The following is a 24344-nucleotide window of genomic DNA, read 5'->3' as shown; positions in this document are numbered from 1 at the left end:
AATGTCCTAATCTCTATCTGTCCACCTAAAACTGACCCACTGTGGATCTGTACTCCTAGAACTGATCTACTCTGATCTATACACCAAGAAATTATCCAATCCCTATCTGTACACTTTACCCTTGGTTCAAACATATGCATGCTGAAATTGCATTGTGATTTATGCATGCATTTCTGCAGGAATAGCATTGCGATTTGAGTGCAGTTTCACCAAAGGTGCGATATTGGATGCATTTCCATTTACTTCAATGCAAAATTGCCTTCCATTGACTTCAATGCAAAATCACCTTCCATTGACTTCAATGCAAAATTGCCTTCCATTGTCTTCAATGCAAAAATGCATTCCATTGACTTCAATGCAAAAACGCATTCCATTGATTTCAATGCAAAAAGGCCTTCCATTGACTTCAATGCAAAATTGCCTTCCATTGACTTCAATGCAAAATCACCTTCTATTGACTTCAATGCGAAATTGCCTTCCATTGTCTTCAATGCAAAAATGCATTCCATTGACTGCAATGCAAAAACGTCTTCCATTGACTTTAATACAATAACGCCTATCAATTGCAATCCTCTGTTAACATTGACCTCCGGCTGTCACTATACTCAGTCATTTGCAAGTCTGGAACGCTCCACTCCAAACTCGCACAGGACCCTTTTTGAAATCGCACTCAAAGCACAGTGCCTGTGGATCACATCAGTGTGAACCACCTCAATAGAAACACGTAATATCTAGCCTGTCATGCGAATCTGTGTGTTTGAAAACGCATCCAGAATTACATATGTGTGTACCAAGTCTAAAACTCATCCACCCTAGATGTGTACCCCTAGAACTGTTCCAATACAGATCTGTACACCTAAAAACCATCCAATCTCTATCTGTGTACCCAAAACTCACCCACCCTAGATCTGTACCCCTAGAACTGATCCAATCCAGATCTGTACACCTTAAAAACCACCCAATCTCTATCTGTGTACCTGAAACTCGCCCACCCTAGATCTGTACCCCTAGAACTGATCCACTCTAGATCTGTACACCTAAAAACCACCCAATCTCTCTCCGTGTACCCGAAACTCACCAACCCTAGATCTGTACCCCTAGAACTGATCCAATCCAGATCTGTATACCAAAAAACCACCCAATCCCTATCCGTGTACCTGAAACTCACCCACCCTAGATCTGTACCCCTAGAACGGATCCAGTCCAGATCTGTACAACTAGAAATGTCCCAATCTCTATCTCTACACCTAAAATTGATCCATTATGGATCAGTTTATTTAGCCCTGACCCATTGCGGATGTGTACACTTAGAACTGACGCTTTCTGGGTATGAACACATAGAAGTGACTTACTCTGGATCTGAACACTTAGAAAACAACTGATGTCAAAATAGGGTGCCATGTTGCCTGCGCCTCTAGTTGCCGACCCGGATACTGATGTTGAGTGGGCAAGCTGCATTTTTCAACCACCCTGCCCTCAGTTTTGACATGCCTTGTGTTGTTATAATGTTTGAGTTTGTTAGTTTATTATTAAACTAGCCAGCCCACTGGGGCAGAACAAGTGGTAAAAGACAACTGTCTTAGGGTTGCAGGAAACATAAATTCAGCCCTAAGTGTTAGATAAGGTACCCTAAAGTGCCTACACATAAGGGTGGATTTCCTAAATGCAAGAACACTGTGAACTTTGCAAGTACTGTACAGTTGCTCCAGAGCTTAGTAAAGGAGGAAAAGCTCTGCTGACATCCATTTTCCAATCACATGGAAGCAAAAATGCTGTTTTTTTTTTATTTTCCTTGCATGTGATTGGGTATTCTTTGCAAAAGGAAGCTTCACCTCATTTGCTAAGTTCTGGAGCAACTGCACTTGCAAGGTGGAAAAACCAACCCCTATTTTCTCATCAGATGCCTCTGAACCTGGGGCGCTCTAAAATGCAAATACTTTGGTTTATCAATGTGGTCATCAGCCTCACTGCTAGACAGGAAGAAAGTAAGGACAAAAATGTTGTCATTCTAGCTAAAGTCACTATTTACTTGTCAGAGCGCCATATTTCCTCATGGGGGGGTTAAAGGGCTTCCGAAGCACTGTACAAGATAACAGAGCATCTGAGTTAATATTGTGATGTCAATTTTCATGTGCTGAGTTGATGGTTGTCTGATGCTGAATTTTTTAGGCCAGATTCCTTAACAGGCTTAGCCATTAGGATGTGGATAGAAAATAGAAAATGACTGTATTTTAATTCTTTTCTTTACAGGCAAAGGCTGCCCTCCAAAAATGTGTACTACTATCGTTGCCCAGACCATCGCAAAAATTACGTCATGTCTTTTGCGTTTTGTTTTGACCGGGAGGATGATATATACCAGTTTGCTTACTGTTACCCATACACCTACACCCGCTTGCAGCACTACTTGGAGAACCTGGATAAGCAAAGGCTGGACTATGTCCACCGGGAACTGCTTGGCCTTAGTGTGGTGAGTAATCATCTCTATTTATACTGCCTTAAAAGATGCTGCTATGTACATGATTATCCATAACCATTGACTGGATTGGCAAACCAATATGTAAATTTGTTGGGAAATTGCTGAATATTGGGAATATGTTTCTTCAAAGGATCTAACCTGTTACGCTTAAAAATGTTAATAATAACAGAAATATTACGTTAATAAAAAGAATCAGCTATTCCAGGCCACATGCTGTCTTAGGGCACTAACTTAACTCCCTAATAATTTTAATAGGATCACTCACACTGCCTTATACAACCCACGCCAGGGAACTGAAATCAGGGACCAGAGACTTAAGCCGGCCATAAACGGTTGACCTAGGCAATGCAAAAAATCTGCCACCTCCACCGCCCCCCTTCTCCGATCCCGCCTGCCCGATTGCTCACCCACCCAGCCTTCCTTCCAGGAGAAAGACTTATCGTCACACCCTTCCTGGAGTTTGCTCTTCCACCCAGCCCCGGTGATCCTCGGAATCCTCCTCGGTGTCACCACCACACTGGAACTGGCGCAGGATAACCAGCATCCCTTGTTTCGGGGGTGGTGAAGCCCCCTCTGAAAACTGCCACTCAAGGCAAACGCCTTGTTTGTCTCACGGCAAATACACCCCTGCAAAGCATTGCAGGAGACTAATATGAACATAGATTTAGGTACTTTCACTAGTTCTATAAAACCTACATTTATTATTTTTTATGAAAACATAACTGAATAAAATTGTGTTTTTACGTATATCTGTCTGGAATGTAGCTTTGAAGCAAGTAGCACAAATCTGTGTACTGTAGCTGCTCTCCACCTTTGTGTAGGAAGGACTGTTCAGCAGGGACTGGCCGAGATTCGAACCATGTATGGGCAGGCTGAATGTACCCAAGTTGATCGATCAATCAACTTGGGTACAACCAGCCTGATGGGTGTTACATGTTTTGGCAGACTACCTTTACCCTTTGTATGTGTAGGGGTCACAATTTCTAAGGACAAATAAAAATTTCAGACCATTTCAACGTTTTAATAACAACCCAGCTTTTTTATATTATATGCTGACAAAGTAATATATACACTATTAATATATATATATATATATATATATATATATATATATATAGTCATAAAATATATTTGTTGAAACTTTTTTAAGCAATAATTTTCTTTAATACTATAATTGTATCAGCAAATCACAGCATTAAATAGAAACACACTGCCATTTACAGGTTTAGCAAGTCTTTAGCTTGCATGTGATTTCTATGTCATAGTTTACATAGTAAACACATGATCTGGAACCCACCTGATTTACCGGTATTTCTGAATGTTAATAGAGTCAAAAACTGTCAGTGACAGCACAGCAGATGCAAAATGACCATAAAAACGCAGCAGAGGCTCCCACACTTTTCCATTGTCTTAACAACTAAATAAAATAGTTTTGGCTGGGGTTGGGATGTTACAGTTGACATTTTCTTTTATTTCTCTGCAAACTTGCATCTCCACAAAAAACCCTTTGAAGCAACTGTCTTGAGCTCAACTTTATTTCCTGTCTGAATTATTTAAATCATCAATCAAACCCCCTCTTCTCCTGATCTGTACTGTGTTGCCCAGCTCTCACAGCGATTAGCTTTTTCTGCTATTGTAGCGATATATGAAAGAACACAGACACAGCGTCCCTTTAGAAGTGCATGCTCAAGCAATTGATCAGCAGATTGTACAGCTTAGGTTTGCAGCACTTAGTGGCCAGAAGGTTTAGTTTTGCTTTTTGGTTTAATACCACTTTGAAGGCATCTCCCAAGCATGTAATTTAAATGATTGGTTTTCTTCCTATGTCTCCCTCGAAGTTGCATAAAAATAATGACCCTTTTACCAGTTCTATTGGCACCTGTGTATGCTGATATTGTCTGAGAATTATTACAGATTGATATTATATAATACAATTTCACTAAACGGTAAAATGTAATTCTACTATTATTGTTAAATTCATATGGAATATACTCTTTGTTATGATGCAGACCCTGTCCCTGCTGGGATTTGTATGACTCACAGAATTGCTCATTGTCTGTCTTCCGACTGTTCTCAGGAAAAAAGGAAGAAACTGCTCTGTTTATATTGTAACATTTGCCTTAAAATGTAATAAAGTTTATTGTTTACAAAAAAAGAAAAAGAATGACCCTTTACTCTGCTGCACATTACTTTTTAAGGCCAGGTTCACATTAGCCTGCACTCTGCATTCCGGTTGCAGGAGAGGGAATTGCATCGGTGCGCACCCACAACCACCCGCAGCCCAACCACGCTGCTCTTGCGATACACGCAGGGCTGCCATTCATTCTCAATGGCACCCCTATACATCTCAGCCCGCAGGATGATCATGGCATGGGAACCACAGGGAAATCACATAATCAAAAAGACGATGTGGTTTCCCAGCGGCTGCGTTATTAAAAGGGTGCATGCACCTTTTTTGTGCGGTTCACACGGCAAAGCAGCCCATTCAAATGAATAGGCTGCCATGCCCAAGCAAACGCAGGATGCACGACCCACACTAGTGTGAACAAGGCCTAAACATTTTTTGCATTGGTACATGTCCCCAATGTCAGTGCCTAGCTTCCCATTCCCTTTGTTTAACCATTCCTTATCTATTAGTTTTACAGATGGCCAGAATTTGTTTTTAACTTGTGCAATTTTCAGGGTTTATGATTGGTTCATCAGTTGCCCTGCATATCACACCCAGACGCATTTGCTCATCCCCAATCTCAGGATTGCGTTTAATAATGAGAGTGCAGCTAGAATGAATTGAGTATTGAATGATCAATCCTAACTGGGAACAGGGATAAAGACCAATCCCATGTAACGCTGCACCCAAATGAAATGTACGCCCTTTTTTCCCACAAATTGAGCTTTCTTTAGGTGGTATTTGATTGCCTGTGTGTTTGTTTAATTTTTTGTGCTATAGAAAAAACATTTTTGAGAAAAAAAAAACAATATTTTTAACTTTTTGCTATTAAACATGTCCAGTAAAAAAGATTTTAAAAATCAAATTTCATCATGAATTTAGGCCAAAATGTATTCTGCTACAGGTCTTTGCTAAAAAAAAAATCACAATACATGTAAATTAATTAGTTTACGTGAAAGTTACAGCGTTTACAAATGGCGGTATAGATACTGGATTTTGTTTTTTAATTTTTATTAGTAATGGTGTCAATAAGTGGGACTGCGGCGGGCATTCTGACACTGGGGGGAACTGACTTGGTGTCATTGACATTCCCAGTGACACCAATACAGTGATCAGTGCTAAAAAAAAGCACTGACACTGTACTAATGGCGCTGGTCAGGAAGGGGTTAACATGAGGGGCGATCAAAGGGTTAACTGTGTTCTGGGAGTGTTTTACATAGGGGGCCGTGTCAGTGTGCTTCACTGTAAGCACACTGCTTTGGATGGCCATCCAAAGCAGTGTTCTTGAGTTGACAGGGAGGAAAACTGTTAGTCAACAAAACAGTTCTCCTCCCCAACGGAGATCATCAGAAATCACCGGGCACCAGTGAATAATCACAGGCTGGGACCCGGTGATTGACAGCCGCGGGTAGGGCGTGATTTTTTTTTCCATAATAAATTTTTATATGGTTTTACAAATATAGTTACAACAGCAAAAAAAGCAAAAACAAAAATAGGACAGTGAAAAGCTAAACAATATCACAGTATAGGTATTGCGGTAAAGTTTAACAAAGAGAAAAAAGGAAATATTGAATAATTCATAACAGTCCTACTAGATCCATGAAATAATCATTTTAGAGTATCCAAAAAAAGGTTAAACATTATAAAATCTTAGGTTACAATTCTGAGATATATATATATATATATATATATACAGTGGGGATCGAAAGTTTGGGCACCCCAGCTAAAAATTTGTATTAATGTGCATAAAGAAGCCAAGGAAAGATGGAAAAATCTCCAAAAGGCATCAAATTACAGATTAGACATTCTTATAATATGTCAACAAAAGTTAGATTTTATTTCCATCATTTACACTTTCAAAATAACAGAAAACAAAAAAATGGCGTCTGCAAAAGTTTGGGCACCCTGCAGAATTTATAGCATGCACTGCCCCCTTTGCAAAGCTGAGACATGCCAGTGTCATGGATTGTTCTCAATCATCGTCTGGGAAGATTAGGTGATGTCAATCTCAAAGGTTTTAAATGCCCAGACTCATCTGACCTTGCCCCAACAATCAGCACCATGGGTTCTTCTAAGCAGTTGTCTAGAAAACTGAAACTGAAAATAGTTGACGCTCACAAAGCTGGAGAACGCTATAAGAAGATAGCAAAGCGTTTTCAGATGTCAATATCCTCTGTTCGGAATGTAATTAAGAAATGGCAGTCATCAGGAACAGTGGAAGTTAAAGCAAGATCTGGAAGACCAAGAAAAATATCAGACAGAACAGCTCTCAGGATTGTGAGAAAAACAATTCAAAACCCACGTTTGACTGCACGATCCCTCCAGAAAGATCTGGCAGACACTGGAGTTGTGGTACACTATTCCACTATAAAGAGATACTTGTACAAATATGGTCTTCATGGAAGAGTCATCAGAAGAAAACCTCTTCTACATCCTCACCACAAAAATCATCGTTTGAACTTTGCAAATGAACATATAGACAAAGCCTGATGCATTTTGGAAACAAGTTCTGTGGACCGATGAGGTTAAAATTGAACTTTTTGGCCGGAATGAGCAAAGGTACGTTTGGAGAAGAAGGGGCACAGAATTTAATGAAAAGAACCTCTGTCCAACTGTTAAGCATGGGGTTGGATCAATCTAGCTTTGGGGTTGTGTTGCAGCCAGTGGCAGAGGGAACATCTCACCAGTAGAAGGAAAAATGGATTCAATAAAATTTCAGCAAATTTTGGATGGTAACTTGATGCCATCTGTGAAAAAGCTGAAGTTAAAGAGAGGATGGCTTCTACAAATGGATAATGATCCTAAACACACCTCGAAATCCACGGGGGATTACATCAAGAGGCGTAAACTGAAGGTTTTGCCATGGCCTTCACAATCTCCTGACCTCAACATAATTGAAAATCTATGGATAGACCTTAAAAGAGCAGTGCGTGACAGACAGCCCAGAAATCTCAAAGAACTGGAAGACTTTTGTAAGGAAGAATGGGCAAAGATACCTCAAACAAGAATTGAAAGACTCTTGGCTGGCTACAAAAAGCGTTTACAAGCTGTGATACTTGCCAAAGGGGGCAGTACAAGATATTAATTCTGCAGGGTGCCCAAACTTTTGCAGACGCCATTTTTTTGTTTTCTGTTATTTTGAAAGTGTAAATGATGGAAATAAAATCTAACTTTTGTTGACATATTATAAGAATGTCTAATCTGTAATTTGATGCCTTTTGGAGATTTTTCCATCTTTCCTTGGCTTCTTTATGCACATTAATACAAATTTTTAGCTGGGGTGCCCAAACTTTCGATCCCCACTGTATACACACACGTGATTTTGCACACCCGTGCCACCTGTAACAGTATTTCTGCTGTAGGGTGGATGGGAAGCGGTTAGAAAGGTAGTCGCAAGGAAACCACATGGCCTGTTTGACCTGTTTACGATTCCTGCACCCACAATCGCTCTGCGGGTTGAGTTCAGAGGCAGACTGACCATTTGGAAACTCGGGCACTGCTCGAGGGCCCAGGGTCAGTAGGGGGCCCCATGAGATGCCCCTGGTACCTTTTTCATAGGCTTTTTTGAGTTTGGGCAAGGACACAGGGGCCCCATGATCCCCTATTACCTGGGGGCCCCATAAGTTGTTAGTCCGCCCCTGGTTGAGATGTGTGGGGGTGCCATTCAAAATAAATAGCAGTCCCATGCATCTCACAAGAGCAGCGTGACTCGGGGGGGTGGTTGCGGGTGTGGGGACTGATGCGTTTCCCGAACCTGCAGCAAGAACCCACAGTGCTGCTTAGTGTGAACCTAGCCTTACAGTGCTTGCTGTGTTACTATACTTTGCGCAGCCTTTTTTCTCTCTGAATTAACCCAATGAATACGTTTGCATGTCCCTTTCTTTTAGTGCAGGTGTCTCCAAACTTCCTAAAGAAAGGGCCAGTTTACTGTCCTTCAGACATTATGGAGGCCAGACTGTGACCAGTGGAATTAAACAATGCCCAATGTTTGATATTAGGGGGAAAAAGTTGTTGGTGTCAGTGGGAGGAATATCGCCCTATTGTTGGTGTCAGTGGCAGGAATTATGCCCCATTGTTGATGTAGGTGGCAGAAATAATGCCTTAAGGGCCGATTAAAAGCAAGCAAAAGGCTGCATCCGGCCCCAGGGCCACAGTTTGGAGACCACTGCTTTTAGTGTAATCTTTGTCCTATGCAACGTGGAAATCCGGCGCTATTTCTGCTTTATTTCAGTTTTTCTGCAGACAATCAATGTTTGATTCCAAGTAACAAGATGATACTGATAATGAGTGGTGCCGATAACACAGCACATCACTCGAATTTCTAAATTTCCTTACAATAGCACAACTGAATCTTCGTGCATTTTGCTACTAGACTAAAAGTATTTAAAATGATAAAAGATAATTATATTGCACTTCTGTCTGCATGTGCGCCGCTGATTGTGTGGTGACAAGCTCTGTCAAAATGGTAACAGCTCAGACAAAGCAGCCAGAACACATGTTATTGTATAAAAAGAATGAAGGGAACTCGATATTCGCCTACCTCCCCTTCTGATGCTGTCACAGATGCTGACAATGCGTCGGGGAGCTTGATGTGTGCTGCTGTCACCAGTCAGAAGAGGACTGAATGGGGGTTCTGACCTGCTAAGGGAAAAATGTGATCAGCTATATTTAGGACATCATCTGTATTCAAGGTTAAAGTGATTATATATATACTCAGTGAAGTTACTGGCCTCAGATGATATACAGAGATCAAACAAATCCTCCTACAGAAGCTGTACCTGTTTATCTGCATCCCTTACTTCTCTACAACCATTCAAAGTCCAGAATTTATACAGCTTGTCTGAGCTTTTAGAAAACAGGGGCAGGGAGCTGAGCTCAGTGAGAGGAGCTAGAGAAGGGAAGGAACACCCCCCCTTCAAATAGCACACATGAACAGAGCTGAGGCTGTCAATCACAGGCTGTGTGCTGTGTGTCCCTCCTCTGTCACCTTTTTTCCCTATTGGTATCAGGAAAACTTGTCAGAAGTGACTCATGCTGATAGCAGAGGAATGAGGGAGTAGAGAGACATGACACTTAGTGGATTGAGACAAGTACACACTATAGAGAGATATGCTTTGTTCATATTTCATGTCTGAGGTTTACAACCACTTTAAAACTCGACTCTAGGCACAAGAAAAAAAAAATCTTTGCAGTGGGGCTGTCCACACTGCAAGGGTTAAATGTTCAATTTTGGATAGGGGTAGAGGAATAAGCTGTAATGCTTACCTTATTCCTCCCTTTGGCAGGGTCCCTAAACCTGTGCGGTAAGTCTCATGCACCCTCCTTTATAGGTTGCTCCCAGCACACTTACCTCCTTCACATACTATACAGGACTAATAACCCTGCATTGTGTGTGGTGGTGCCAAGGGACTGCCCACAGCCCATAGCAAAGGAGAGAAGAGGTTGATTAAGGTAAGTAATTCCTCTACCCCCTAAACGTATTGAGCATTTAACCCTTGCAGTGTAGATGGGGCTCACACCAAGGGCTTTTCTTTCCATTTTGGAGTTAGACTTTAATACTGACCCCTATTTTAAAGTATATGTATAGAAAAAAAATTTTTTTTTCTAGTTTTGGAGAAAGTAGGGAAGGATTCAAACCCATGTCAGTTTTTTAAGTCTGTATCCTGTTGAGAACTTTTCCTATCACTTTCTGTCCTATGGAGGCAACAGTAAGTGGAAGAAAATACCTCCAAAGTGAGGGGAAATCACCTCTTAACCACTTCCTGGCCACCTACCGCAGTTTTCCTGTGCCAGATCACATACATATATGTGATACAGCATTTCGGGGTAGGGGGCGCATGCGCCTGCCACCTCTTCTGTGTTGCAGATGCAACACCTCCTGCGCTTAGGGACCCATATCAGTAGAGGGCCGATAGACCAATAATACTAGAGTGTATAGAAGTTCGTCCAAGACCGATCAAAGGTTGTGCAGCTCCAACATGAAGCTGGGGATGCTCAATACAAACTGTAGTAAAGAACAAAAACAGAGTGCACCAACGTTGCGCATTACCTCAGTAAACAATTAGTTGATTTATTGATTTAGGAGATATACTCACAAAACTCAGAGCTCTGATGAAGAAAGGACCCCCCTTCAAAATGCGTCAGCGTCACTCTGAGAGTCTCCCCTTCCGATGAGATTTGCACGTGTCTCCTTATTGTAGGATTTGCTTTTGGATTATATATGCCTGTTTTATTACTACTTTTGTGAGTATATCTCCTAAATCAACTGTTTACTGAGGTAATGCGCAAGGTTGGTGCGCTCTGTTTTTGTTCTCTACTACACCTCTTCTGTGCTGTCATTCACCACACCACAAGCTGATCAGCAGGTCCCAGCCAATGATTTAAGGGTGGGACATGCTGATTGGCTTAGCGAATGACAGTTCAGAGTCCTGTGTTTACTGAGAACACAGGGCTCTGAATGGAGGGCAGCCACGTGCCTGTTTTTTTCTCCCTGCAAAGCAGGGACTGGGTGTATAAGACGACGCCCTAATTTTCCAGTTAAAACATAGGTTTTGTGCTATACTCGCCGTATAAGACTACCCCCCTTCCGAAGCAACACCATTTAAAAACATCAGATTTTTTAATTGAAATCATAAGTTTATGAATGACATCTTGTGATACATTTGTAAGACAGTCATCATATGGATCAAATTCCAAATCAGATGGTTACCGCTGGATGTTTGGTAATACGGTAGCTTCGGCTACATACAGTATACAGTATATATACAGCTCTCTGGATGTGCAGTAATGTACATACAGTATACCGTGCTGAGCCAAGCTGGCTCAAAACAAATGTCCCTATGACAGATGAATCTGTCAGCCCTCGGGATGTGTGGTATATACAGTATACTGAGCCAAGCTGTTTCGTACTGGTACGTCCCTACTGTAATCAACCTGCTGGATGTGTGTATGTACAGTAGCTGAGGCTACATACAGTATACGCTGGTCCAATCACGGCGAGCGATGTATTCTACTAATGAATACAAAGCCTGCTTGGATTGGCTGAGGTTGTGACATCATCAGCCCACCTCTCTGACTCAGCCAATCCGAGCAGGCTTTGTATTCATTAGTAGAATACATCACGCGCCGTGATTGGCCCAGTGTATACTGTATGTAGCCGCAGCTACCGTACATACACGCATCCAGAGGGCTGATTACAGTAGGGACGTACCGGTACGTTTTGAAACCGCTTGGCTCAGCGCAGTATACTGTATATACCGCACATCCAGCGGGCTGACAGATTAATCTGTCATAGGGACATTTGTTTTGAGCCAGCTTGGCTCAGCACGGTATACTGTATGTACAGTATTACACATCCAGCCAGCTTGACCCGAACAAACTCAAGGTTCACATTTTATACCCCACGTATAAGACGACCCTCAATTTTTGGGGTATATTTTTAAGTATAAAAAGTAGTCTTATACGCCAGAAAATACTGTATATAAAGTGCCAAGAAAAAACCTTCCGTACACTCACATAAGGTGGTTAGACACCAATTTTCATGGAATCATATTTTTTTATTTGCAATATTTTGCAATACGTGGAGTTGCCCTTTAAAAACAACTTTCAAGTTGGCATTCACTTGGTAAAGAATTCCATTCTTTTCAAAGCAGATTTAGTCATTTACTTTTAAAACTGAAACATGATATCATGAAGCCCCAACTTTGTTCTACTCTAATGACCCATAAGGCCACACCCATGTTTGTAAACCCCACCCTTTTGGAGGTCTAAGCCTGTAGACCGTGAAAATAGTTAAAGAAGGCAGTTGTGTACTTAGTAGGCCAATGTGCATGGAAAAGATTGTTCTGTGTAAACGTCAAATGTAATTATATACATCTTTAAAATCAAATCTTTGATTATCAGTGAACTATTTCATCTCTTGAAAAGGTTTCATTAAACCGAAGCAGTTTTTTACTTGATGTATGTGTTTCCCAGGGGAAATCAGCTCGCAGTGCAAAGCATTTCATTTGGGTTCTCCGACTTAACTTTCTGCCACACATTAGCAGAGAACTAGTATAACCCTACGGGCTGAATGTGCATGGCACTCTATTTAATCAGCATGAGTGGCACGCCATTATTATGACCTTAGGCTCTCACACAATCACTCTGGCAATTGTAATCTGAGGACCAGGCTGAGTTGATTTTGCTGATTTTCATGCATGTCATGATTTTTTTAACCAGTATGCTGCTAAGTTACTGGAATATGCCATTTCCTTTATTTTAACCACTTCAATACCAGGTACTTTCACCCCTTTCCTGCCCAGGCCAATTTTCACACTTTGAATGACAATTGTGCGGTCATGCAACACTGTACCCATATGACATTTTTATCATTTTGTTTCAAACAAATAGAGCTTTTCTGGGATTTTTTTTTTCTCAGAGAATAGGTACAGGAACTCCCCCCACCTTCATCCTTGTCTCCGCCCCTGCCCACCCCTGAGCACCATCCCTAGGTTCCACCTCCTACCCACCTCCCAGTATTGCCCACTTTAGAGAATACAGAACCAAGTATCATATTGGTGTGCTAGGTAATTTGGAATTTGTTAACGATAACAAAAAAATCAGTAAAATAGATCCCCTGTAGCAAGTAGCGATAGACCCCCCTCGGCAGCAATAGATCTCCCCAGCAACAATAGAACCCCAGAAGCAACAGCAGATCTCTAAACCCTCCAGCAGCCAGCAAAAATAGACCCCTCCCTCAATAGTAGAGCTCTCCCAGCAACAAATGATCCCCCAGAAACATTAGATCCCCCCACTCAAACATAGATTTCCTCCCAGCAACAATAGATCCCCTAGCATCAATAGACCCTCCTGCACACCCCAGCACCCCTTGCCATTGCATACATCCAGTTCAGTTCCTCCATGTTCCTGCTGGAAAAAAAAGCCCTGGAGCTTTGTTTTGGTGGCATTTAATCATCACTGGGTTTTCTATTTTTTTGCTAAACAAAAATTTTTGAAAAAAAACACGTTTTTCTTCGTTTCTGTTATAAAATTGTACATATAAATAATCTTTCTTCATAAATTTTCACAAATATATTCTCACACAAATGCGCTTCTGGAAGAATGGTCAAACCTTCCCATAGACACACTCCTAAACCTTGTGGATGGCCTTCCCAGAAGAGTTGAGGCTGTTATAGCTGCAAAGGGCGGGGCCAACTCAATATTGAACCCTACGGACTAAGACTGGGATGCCATTAAAGTTCATGTGCATGTAAAGTCAGGCATCCCAATACTTTTGGCAATATAGTGTATAAAGCTTGGATATACAGTACATGAAGGAAGCATTTGACTCTTTTTGAATCCTTTTCTTGACTCTCCTTGTCATTTCTTGAATTTCACATGTTGTATTTACTGAGGGTTGGCTATTGGACTAGCCTAAATGTATTCTGGTTTTATCGCTGGAATTGGTTATTGTGTTTTTTGTATGTTTCTTCCCTTTGAAAACCAAATAAAAACATATTGAACAATAAAGTGCATAGTATGTGGCCAGCTTAGGCCTGTGCTGTATAACTTTCTCTCTGACTGCTGTGTCAATGGTCAGATTTAAACTACCAACCTAGGCTTAAATGTTACTGATAGCTGTGAGTACTGACTTTTTTTTACATCAGACTTTCTCATGTGTGAGTAAGAAAGCCTTCTGTGGGTGTGTTTGGCTTGGGAATATTTTTCATGTATTACATATGGGCAAATAAAGGATTTCCAGATTGATGACAAAATGGCTGAAATAGTGCTTTGCCTGGAAGAAAATCAGATTCTGTGGGCAGGCAGGCTCTTCATTGCATTTCCAGGTAAAATTTTAAATTCTGAACTGAAGATGCCCTTTTAGGAAACCTGTCCAATTTGTAGCAAGATCACAGTGTTGAAGACAGGAGATTGAGCAATAAAGGCAGTCTACATAAAAATTAACGTATCCAATACTAATATTGGTAGAGGTATTTCAGTGGTTTATAAATATTTAAATATTTAATAAGTGATTGAACAGTACTGACTGGCATATTTAAGGCTTTGGATATCTTTATATATCCTTTTCCATCTTTATAAAGTTCCATTACTTTGTTACACAGGTATTTTGACATTTCTTGTGGTCCTTAAAAACAACCACACTGCCTTTTTCCAGAGCAGTCTGTATTTCTCCTGAAGTAACCTGTAAGTTTTTCTTTGTAACCTGAACAGTTAATCTGGCAGTTGTGGCTGCAATCTTTCTTGGTCTACCTGACCTTGGCTTGGTGTTAAGAGATTCCCGAATCTTCCACTTCTTAATAGGTGATTGAGCAGTACTGACTGGCATATTCAAGTTGTAGGATATCTTTTTCTATCCTTTTTCATCTATATAAAGTTCCATTACCTTGTTATGCAAGTCTTTTGACAGTTCTTTTCTGCTCCCCATGGTTCAGTATCTAGCCTGCTAAGTGCATCCACGTGAGAGCTAACAAAAACTAGGATCAGGAACAAGGTAGAGCAGTTGCAAGGCAGCAGGATACAAGGTACAGCATACAGAGCAGGAGCAGGAACATACACAGCATACCGGTTATCAGTATTAGGCAGCAAGCAAAGCAACACACTTGCACAAGGGAGACTAATAGGGGAGGACCTAAATACCCTCCCAGCAGCCAGCATCAAATGTAAACTGATTACTGGCTGCTGGGAAACACCAACCACCAGCCCTCAGCTCAGGAAATCACAGTGCCACCAGCAGGTGATTCAGATCCTGACACCAATATTATTACTGTTACTATTAAAAAAAAAAAAAAAAAACGATTAGTTTTACTGTTCATTTCCATATAACTCAACATCTCAGAGTTGGAAGACCATCAATTAAAACTGCAAATTCCAAAAACACATCTATTCCATATATGTAAAATAGAGGTTTGATTCCATGTCAATATCAGATCATAGGAGGCGAGTTTAAAAATAGAAACATATAAAAAAAATAAATGAACACGTTAATATTTTCTGCAATGCTCTATTACTTGCCAATTTCAAGTTGGTAACATCTCAGCTCAATGATCCATTTAAGGACCATTACTAGTCAGATTAGGCAGAGCAATAAAAATGCCAAGATAGCGCCTGATGGGAATATAAATTTGCCCCTGGATGTAGTTGACTGCTGAAAATATACATCATCATCAAGTCCTATGTTTTCAACTTCTCTTCTGTTTTGTTTCTCGTTTTTCAGCTCTTGACAAGCTTCACAGTTCCTAAAGGGCAACTCTAGTTGAACAGTTCATATCATAGGCACACATACTGTATAGAACCAGCTACCAGCAAAAGATCTATAAGGGTCCATGCACACTGGATTAAAAATCGCTGCTTCTACAGGAGTTTTGCGTTTTTCCTGTAGAAGCAGCTCAGTGTTATCCTATATGTCCATGTACATTAGGATGTTTAGATTCATATTTTAAGCTCAGTGTTTAGAGGCACTAAAAAGCACTAAATGCTCCTAAATGCTTTCAAATGCTTCTCAACATATAAAAGATAAATAAATGTTGCGCTAAGTGTGAGCAAAAAATATTATACAAATAAATAAAATAATAACTGATATGTGCACAGTGAAGTGCTCAAAATCCACAAGTGAAATCTATCACAGACAGTCCATGAATAGACCATAAGATGCTCAGAATCCACATAAGTAAAGTGAATCACAGACAGTCCTTATAGGTGAAAATCAATCCCCTGGATCTTGCAATCAGTGGTGAACATTCTTCATTCCATCAAAAACCACCAATGTGTATAGCTACCACCGTATTATCAAATCGGAGGCTTACCAGAACGTCAGACTCCTTCATTATAAGGGGTTCGAATATGCTCAGTATAGGTATTATTCCATCTAGACTCATGGGCTTTATCTGGGACCCAATGTTCCGCTCAGATACCGCCAAGCCTTTCCGATGTTAGGAATCAAGATTGGCTCATGCAAAATAAAGAGGTGCCTCTCATAGTGCAGTACAACCAACTACTTTATTTAGACAGAATTGCACTTACAAAACGCTGAAGATAAAAAAGCATTGATCGTTACACATGGGTGTTCCAAGATGGCGGACAACGCCACGACATCAGAAGGGAGGCTCCCTTCTGACGTCATCGTGTTGTCCGCCATCTTGGAGCATGGGCTCAACTTTGGAGGAGCATCATTGTCCACCAAGGCTGCTTTCATTCAAACGCTTCCTCCTTTCTACATGGGGATCAGGAAAATTTGAAGTTACAACTGACAACTTACAAGGAATATAACATTGTTTGTGAATGTAGTTCCATTTGCAAGTGGTTACAAGATAATTTCTGTACTTGGAGAAAAAGTTCTCAGCTTGAAAAATAAAAATGTTTGCAGCCACCACATCTGAGGACTCAATATATTACATTTTTGTTTTTGATTTCAGATATCCTGTAAGAAACTTTGCCCTTCGAGGGCTATAAAACCGATTCTCCTGCTAGCTGAACCCCCTATCCACAGGCACTAACCTTTGACGCACTTTCCTGTTTTTCCATTGCTCTCCAAGCCTTTGTATATTAACTGTTTTTCCTGGGTATAGAGAAGTGACTTCCTATGATGCCTCCCCATAGCTACACTACCTCCCACGTGAGTCCATCTGTAAGCTTGTCCCATCTCTCAAAATAAAACCTTTACACAAGTGCAAAGACTTAAGCCAGCCATAGATGGATCAAATTCTGTCCAGTTCAGCAGGGACCAGCCAAGATTTGATCCATCTACGGGCAGGCTGGTTGTACTAAAGTTAATCCATTGATCAACTTCAGTACAACCAGCCTGTTGGATGTTTTGTTGGTGATTACTGCTGGCGGGTATGGCTGCTAGCAGTGGTCATTGTGCACTGCTGGCAGGGAAGGCTCCCTTCAATCCCCACCGGCAGAACACAATAGTGCTACAAGAGGGATACACGGTCAGTGTTGATGGGGGAATCAAGCCATTTTCTTTCTTTCCACCTGTAGTGGAAGGAAAGAAAGTAGTATCATCTATGGCTTGCCATACCTCCAATCATTCAGTGATTTTGGCAGCTGTCATAGATTCTAGACCTCTGCTCACATGTCTAATGAAAGAACGTTCCAAGAAAACAAAGACTATATAAGTGTAGGTCATCAGCAGACACAAAATGCATACGGTTGCACTTTATGTGCTGACCTATGCTGAAAGGTTGCTTTATGCAGGAATCTCCATTCATCACTGAGAATGCTGAAGGTCCTCTAACAATCAATGAGGGCTTTCAAAGTTTGAGCAGGATTGTGGTATGAAGAGAACCAGTCACATGTGCACTTATGCAAAACCATGGATACTTATTCCTAACTTATTACAATTCCAAATTATTCAATTTTGCAGATCTATGTACTGTATGAAATATTTATTTTTCTTACTACAGTGGCTATAAAATAATCACATTGTGTTGCTTTGCAGCCTGAAATGAAGACAGATGCAGTTGTTTTGTTTTATCTAGCTGTATTTACTGTATTTATACCCTAGTTACATCAAACCCAACTTTGAAATCATGCGACTTACAGTGAAGTTGCACAATTTCAAAGTCGGATGACATGCCGATTTCAGGTAACACCGATGTCTATGTAAATCGCACCATAAGTAGTGTTTGTACTACATTAGAAATCAGTGCAACTCCAACCAAGTCAGAACCGCACCGATATGACCGGTCTAATTGCGGACAACAGGATGCAACTTGCCATGCGATTTGAATCCAGTCTGACCGGGGACTTACTGTATTTACTTAGTGCAACTTATGACATCTAAGTGAAAGATATAACACCAACAAGTCAGAAAAAAAAATCAAAAGCAGAATCACTGAGTTGGAAAAAGGATCACCCCCTTGTGTTAATATTTTATTGAACCACCTTTTGCTTTAATTCCAGCCTTTAGTCTGTTGGGATATGTCTCTACTAGCTCTGCACATCTAGACTTTGCAATGTTTGCCAACCCTTCTTTGCTGATTGATTAACATATTTTTACATTTTTGTGTTTCTGTTTGATGATGTCTTTGATTGTCAGACACATATATTTTAATTCTTTGATAGTGAAATATTTGTTCCCCTCTCAGTATCTTTTAGCCTATTTGGATGTGCTTTATTAGAGGTACTTTATCTATATTGCATTTTTATATACTGTATATAAGAACTATACTTTTAACAGTGGCTTTTGGCATGTTGTTAGTCAAGAACTGGATCTTTAACCACTATGTTGTTCATCCTTATCCAAAGGTGGTTGTTACTGACCCAAGCTAAGATATAACTTATTTAAGAGGTGCTATATGATATTTCACCTCTAGACCCTTGTGGATACAACGACAGATCAGGAGGGGAAAGAATGCAAGGGAAACGGAGAGTGATCTCTATTGATTAGATAACATGCAACCTACATCCAATTCTCCCTAGCCGTCATTCATGCATTGTATAGATTTCTGCAGTTAAAGAAAGCATCACTTAAACTCCAAGAGAGTATTCAGGGTTATTTATTTTAGAACTGTAACCTAATAGAGCAACTGAAAGCATAGAGTAAGAAGAAAAGACATTACAATTAGTGCTTAGGTCAGCAGATTTTTAAATGTTCTCCAAGTGGCAAACTGTATATCAGGCATTCCATAAAGCATCCTTACAGAACATCAAGGAAATTCAGAAAATGGTAGCAGAGGTGTGGGAATCAGAGTCACAGAATGAATGAATCAGAAGCAGAGAGACTCTTGCATTGCAAGATTACAGGTACATCCTCCTCGCCAGCTAGCAAAACAATTTACAGCACAAAAGTGACATCATCAGATTTCACTCAGAATCTTATGAGATGAACAATCAGAGGCAGCACTTCTTTGGTTGATCTCACACTGCAGATATACAGCTATGAATCTACTGAATAGGAATGACTAGATATTGGAAGTGCACTGCTATTTTTAAGAGAAGTTTAAGACAAAATGAACATTTTTTAAGGTACTGTTTAAGCACATTTAATATTTCTAGAAGTTCTTTATAACACATGTAGCGTTACCTGTGGAGGAATTGTCTTGTGATTTCACTGCACACCTAACAATGACACGCCTTGCTCACCCAGCACTTACTGACACACCTTGATATATTTCAATGAATTTATTAGGCCAGGTATAGCCTAAATGAAGAGAGGCTTAGTGTATAGAAATAAGCAATAAGACAATAACGTTACTATTGGAGATATGATTAAAGCTGTAGTGAACTCAACTTGTTGTCTTATGCCTACAGGTAAACCTAAAATAAGGTCTTGTTTGGGAGATATTTACATAGGTGGCAGCCAGAGACGTTACCAGCACCTGCACACTATTATTATTATTATTATGCAGTATTTATAAAGCACCAACAGTTCACTCAGTGCTATGCTCTCAATGGATGGCAAGCAGACCATTGAGAAAGCTGTGCTATAGCCGTGATTCCCGCACACATACGTGGGAGTGACATCATTGTGCATTGACCATTCAAACGGCTGGAGCCTGCAAACCCAAAAGGAAAACCGGGTGAAGATGGATTCCCTGTCAGTAGTGACAATGTGCCAATGGAAAGATCAGTTTTTTAGGTAAGGCTGTCATAATGTACTATTATGCATCGCATATTAGAACAAAATAACATTACCCTGTGGAGGACCAGGTTTTTTGGGGGGTTTTTAATGCAGTTTACTACCTTTTTAAACACCCACAGTATTATATCCATAATTAGGAGAACTGAATTGCTTTCACCTAGCAATCGTATATAAAGGCAGTCCTAACTTGCTATACCAGTCCTCGTTTTATCCCACTGGCAAGTGAATGATGAAAAAGTAAACAAACGTTGGCCGGCAAAGTTTGAACTCTTGAAGAAAGCACAACAACTGTCTCCTATCAGACCCAAGGCCTGAGTCTCAGGACATGTGCTCTGATTCAGTAAAAGTCAAGTGCAGGTCAGACAGGGACAGACGTTGCTATGATCTCTCTCTTTCAGTCCTGTTCTCACTCGATTGTGGTCAGCTATGGCAAGGATTCATTTATAAAGCAGCAGGAATTCAGAAGTCTCTAACGGCAAGTCTTTGGTGGGGTCTTTTTGCATAGGTCTCAGCTCTCTGCGCAGTTAGTCCCCTGTTAGAATGCTGGACTATGTAGACACAACAGCACATCGCAGTCCCTGGTGGTAGGAGACTGACAGAGTGTCTCTATTACAGCATGTGTCCAAGCAGCTAATGTCTCTCTTCTCGTTCTCAGTAGCAGCCTGTCTCTTAGCGGCCCTGAAAACTGGCTCCAGGCTTACAGCAGTACAGTTCAGATCAGCAAAGGCAGCCCTTGGAGCACAGGCTCCCAACACACAGCAGCAAACAGGTGCAGCACAGATCCCAGTACTCACTGTAATAAGTCCCTGCATTCTCTGTCCTTCTACCATGCAGTTTGATCTCCCCAGGATCAGTTGCCTGTGACCTTTCTGGGCCAGCCTGCATCCCCCTTCATTGCAGCTTTGTGGTACTCTCTTTCAGCTGCTTAGCCCAGGAAAAATGGTTGCAGCAGCACAGGTTCCTCACAGTGACTTCCTCCCTTCATGCTTCAGGCTGGTGGCACAACCGAGCTCCCTTTCCCTAGCAGCCCACTTCACTGTCTCCTTGGTCTCTCTTACTTTAGCTAATCAATGTCCTCCACATCCATCCAAGATGGGTGCCCCCTGCACTGGAGATACTCCATAGCTGAGCATTGCAAAGTGGTCTCCTTGAAGATGGCTGCTGCACTTCTACATTAATGAATATGCAGTTTATCCCTGTCCATACTGAAGAAGGATAATACGACAGCAACAAAGGAAGACATTCCCCAACAGGTATCATCTACAGTCCAGGTTACACATAGCAAATGTTCTGTTTTTGAGTTGAAGCCACTTTACCTGCACTCTAGGTAGAGGAATTGACTATGCTATCCAACAGGGTGTATTATTCTCAAGACTGGCAAAAAAAAAATCACAAATCCTTTGGCTGACAACAAAGCTCACATACAGGATATACATTTCATCTATTGTATATACTGTATGTAGCTGTGTTTTAAACTTTGATGTGTAACTCCGTGTGTTGAGAAAAAAACAATCCCCTCTGGGTGATATATGTACTTTGCAGGGATTTTAACAAACTTTGTAGCAGATTTCTACCGTTTTCTGTTCTAAAGGTAATCGGTTTTTTCTAGTATATCCTTGAGGACTGATTCCTGAATGCAAAGATCTGCACTCATTAATAATGACCTGGTGCATTCTCAGTGTTCTAAAGAGGAAAGTTGCATGTTCAGTATCCCTATAAACGGAATAAACCCTTAGGGAGAATCTCAACAAAAATGACATTCTTGTTGCAGAGGATGTCTATAAATTTACTTGTATCTTAGTGCAGACATCTGAAAAAATAAGTAAGCCAATTACACAAGTAGGAAACGACATTTCTGTGAGCATTCTGTACGCCAACTGTGCACAGAACACCCACATGAATGTTATTTCCTGCTTGTGTGATTGGCTCACTGGTTTTCTAATCCAATTCTATACAACATGACAACCTGGAGGCATTCTGTGCACCAATTGTAATGAACCCTTAGGGAGTATTTCACCAAAAATTAAATTCCTATTGCAGAGGGTGCCTATAATTTTACTTGTATAGTAGTACAGACAGCTGAGAAAATCAGTTTGCACTTCACACAAGTAGAAAATTAGATTTGTGGGGGTGGAGAGGGTGTTCTGTACACCACATATATAGAATGCCCCCAGAGATGTAACTTCCTGCTTGTGTGATTGTCTCACTGATTTTCTAGTCTAATTCAATACAATACTGCAGTCACCTGAAGGCGCTCTTAACACCAAAGGTATATAGAATGCCTCTTGGTTGCCATATTGTAGTTTTAGAAAATGACAGATTCAAATGTAAGGCTTGGTTCACACTGCTGCAACCCCAAAGTCGTGCAACTTCCAGTGCAACTTTGCATTGCGACTTGATGGGACTCCAACTGACTTTGCTGTTTTGCTGCTTTACTGTTATAGGTCGGGCCGGCTGCGCAGAATCACGTATAGATGCATGATTCTGCTTCTCCGGGCAGGGGGAGCGCATGCGCCAGCCTACCCACATTGCCACTGGCTACTTTACCTACCAATCAGCGGGTCCCGGCCAATGATTCACGGCCGGCACCCGCCAATCATTAGAGCAAGTGACAGGAGAGAGGTCTGTGTTGGTAAATAAAGCGTACCTGTAGGTAAAATGAATATCTCCTAAAAGTGCACCATTTAGGAGATATTGTAGTGAGTGGCAGTCAGTGACATCACCGGCGCATGTGATCTGAAGGAGCAGCATATCCATGCCGTTCCTTCAGAGCTCTGTGCCACAGTTGTAGCTCCTGCACGCATGTGTGGGAGTGACGTCATCATGGCATTTGTAACTTAAACATTGCAGTCTGTGGCACTCATGTCCAGGGGTGGACTGACTATTTGGAAACTCGGGCACTGCCCTCGGGCTTGGGCTCTGTAGGGTGCCCCATGAGATGCCCCTGGTACCTTTTTCATAGGCTTTTTTGAGTTTGGGCAAGGACACAGGGGCCCCATGATCCCCTATTGCCCGGGGCCCCATGAGTTGTCAGTCCGCCCCTGCTCATGTCACACCAAAGACACAGAAAAGTAGTGCAGGGACTATTTTTTTTGGTGCTGCTTGAGTCGCATCAATTAAGTTTGCACCCATTGAAATGAATGTGTTTTTACTAGTGTAATACTACCCCCTTGGGGGTTGCTGTTGATTTGGATCCCCTTGCACAGCCAGGCAATCTGCATTCTTCACACAAGCTTGCATTCAAAGTTAGAAATCAGCTATTGAGCTTTTGTTTTGTTTTTTATTGAGGGGATTTAAACCTGGAATAGGGTAAGGGGGGTATAGGATACCCAAGGAAACCGACAACTGAGGACAAACTTCCTAGAACTATCCACAAGCTTCTTTTCTGCAACACAATCTCTGTTGGAAAGCTAGCCAGCATCTCCACGATTTACCACCCCAGGCCCTAGGTGAAATTCTCCCCTTCGCCCAGCAATCTGGAGGTCTCGTCCTGAGCGGAGGATCTGGCTCCTGTCCATTTAAATAGGTGAACAGTCACTAGTATGGCGCTAATCTGGTTTCCCACCAGAGTGCTCCTTCCCCTATCTGCCCAGGGAAAATAGGTGTATTTACTCAGATCCTCTCCTGTACTGCTTGCGGGTTGGCTGCTACTACCAGGCTGATCAGCTGGGCTGCTCCTTCTCTGCCATACAGCTGGTCCTAACTCATGGGGCCAGTGAGTTCCAAGTTTTCCTCCTTTTCAGCTACAAGCTCACAGACAAGCTCCATCCTACTAGGCCTTCTGGCAGCCTTCTTCCTCACAGCCTAATGTCTTCCTCTCAACTGTCCACACTCCCCACTCCTGCCACTGAGCAGGCTCCAACGCTCTTAAGGTAGTCCCAGCCCCTTACCAATCCTTCTGTTGGAGATTGGCTGAGGTTCCTCAAACGTGGAGCCAGCCACTCCTCAGATTCACCCTCTGCCTCCAAGGCCTTCCTCCAAAATCCTCAGAGCAGGGGAAAATTCCAGAGGGGCTGGCCTACAGAGCCTCTCAGCCCTGACCACAATTTGACCCCTCTGGCTTTTACACCTGATCAGGGGCAGTCTGACAACTCATGGGGCCCCGGGCAATAGGG

The 24344-nt window shown here is 41.5% G+C and overlaps 1 protein-coding gene across 3 annotated transcripts in view; it reads left to right on the top strand.

Annotated features, from left to right (window-relative positions):
- The window catches only part of LOC149456841 (cytosolic carboxypeptidase 6-like), a 2243892-nt gene that overhangs the window by 1100828 nt on the left and 1118720 nt on the right, over positions 1-24344 (top strand). For all 3 annotated transcript variants that reach the window (XM_089684448.1, XM_089684447.1, XM_089684446.1), the window contains exon 5: positions 2251-2467. In XM_089684448.1, the coding sequence (XP_089540574.1) occupies positions 2251-2467 (217 nt within the window). The remainder of the gene's footprint in view (positions 1-2250; positions 2468-24344) is intronic.

The sequence above is a fragment of the Staurois parvus genome, unplaced genomic scaffold (assembly GCF_062004578.1).
Source record: "Staurois parvus isolate SC_StPar_1 unplaced genomic scaffold, SC_StPar_1.0 ptg000347l, whole genome shotgun sequence".
In the NCBI taxonomy this organism is placed as follows: domain Eukaryota; kingdom Metazoa; phylum Chordata; class Amphibia; order Anura; family Ranidae; genus Staurois; species Staurois parvus.
Note: the sequence above shows the minus strand (reverse complement) of the source record. Positions and strands in the feature narration are given on the sequence as shown.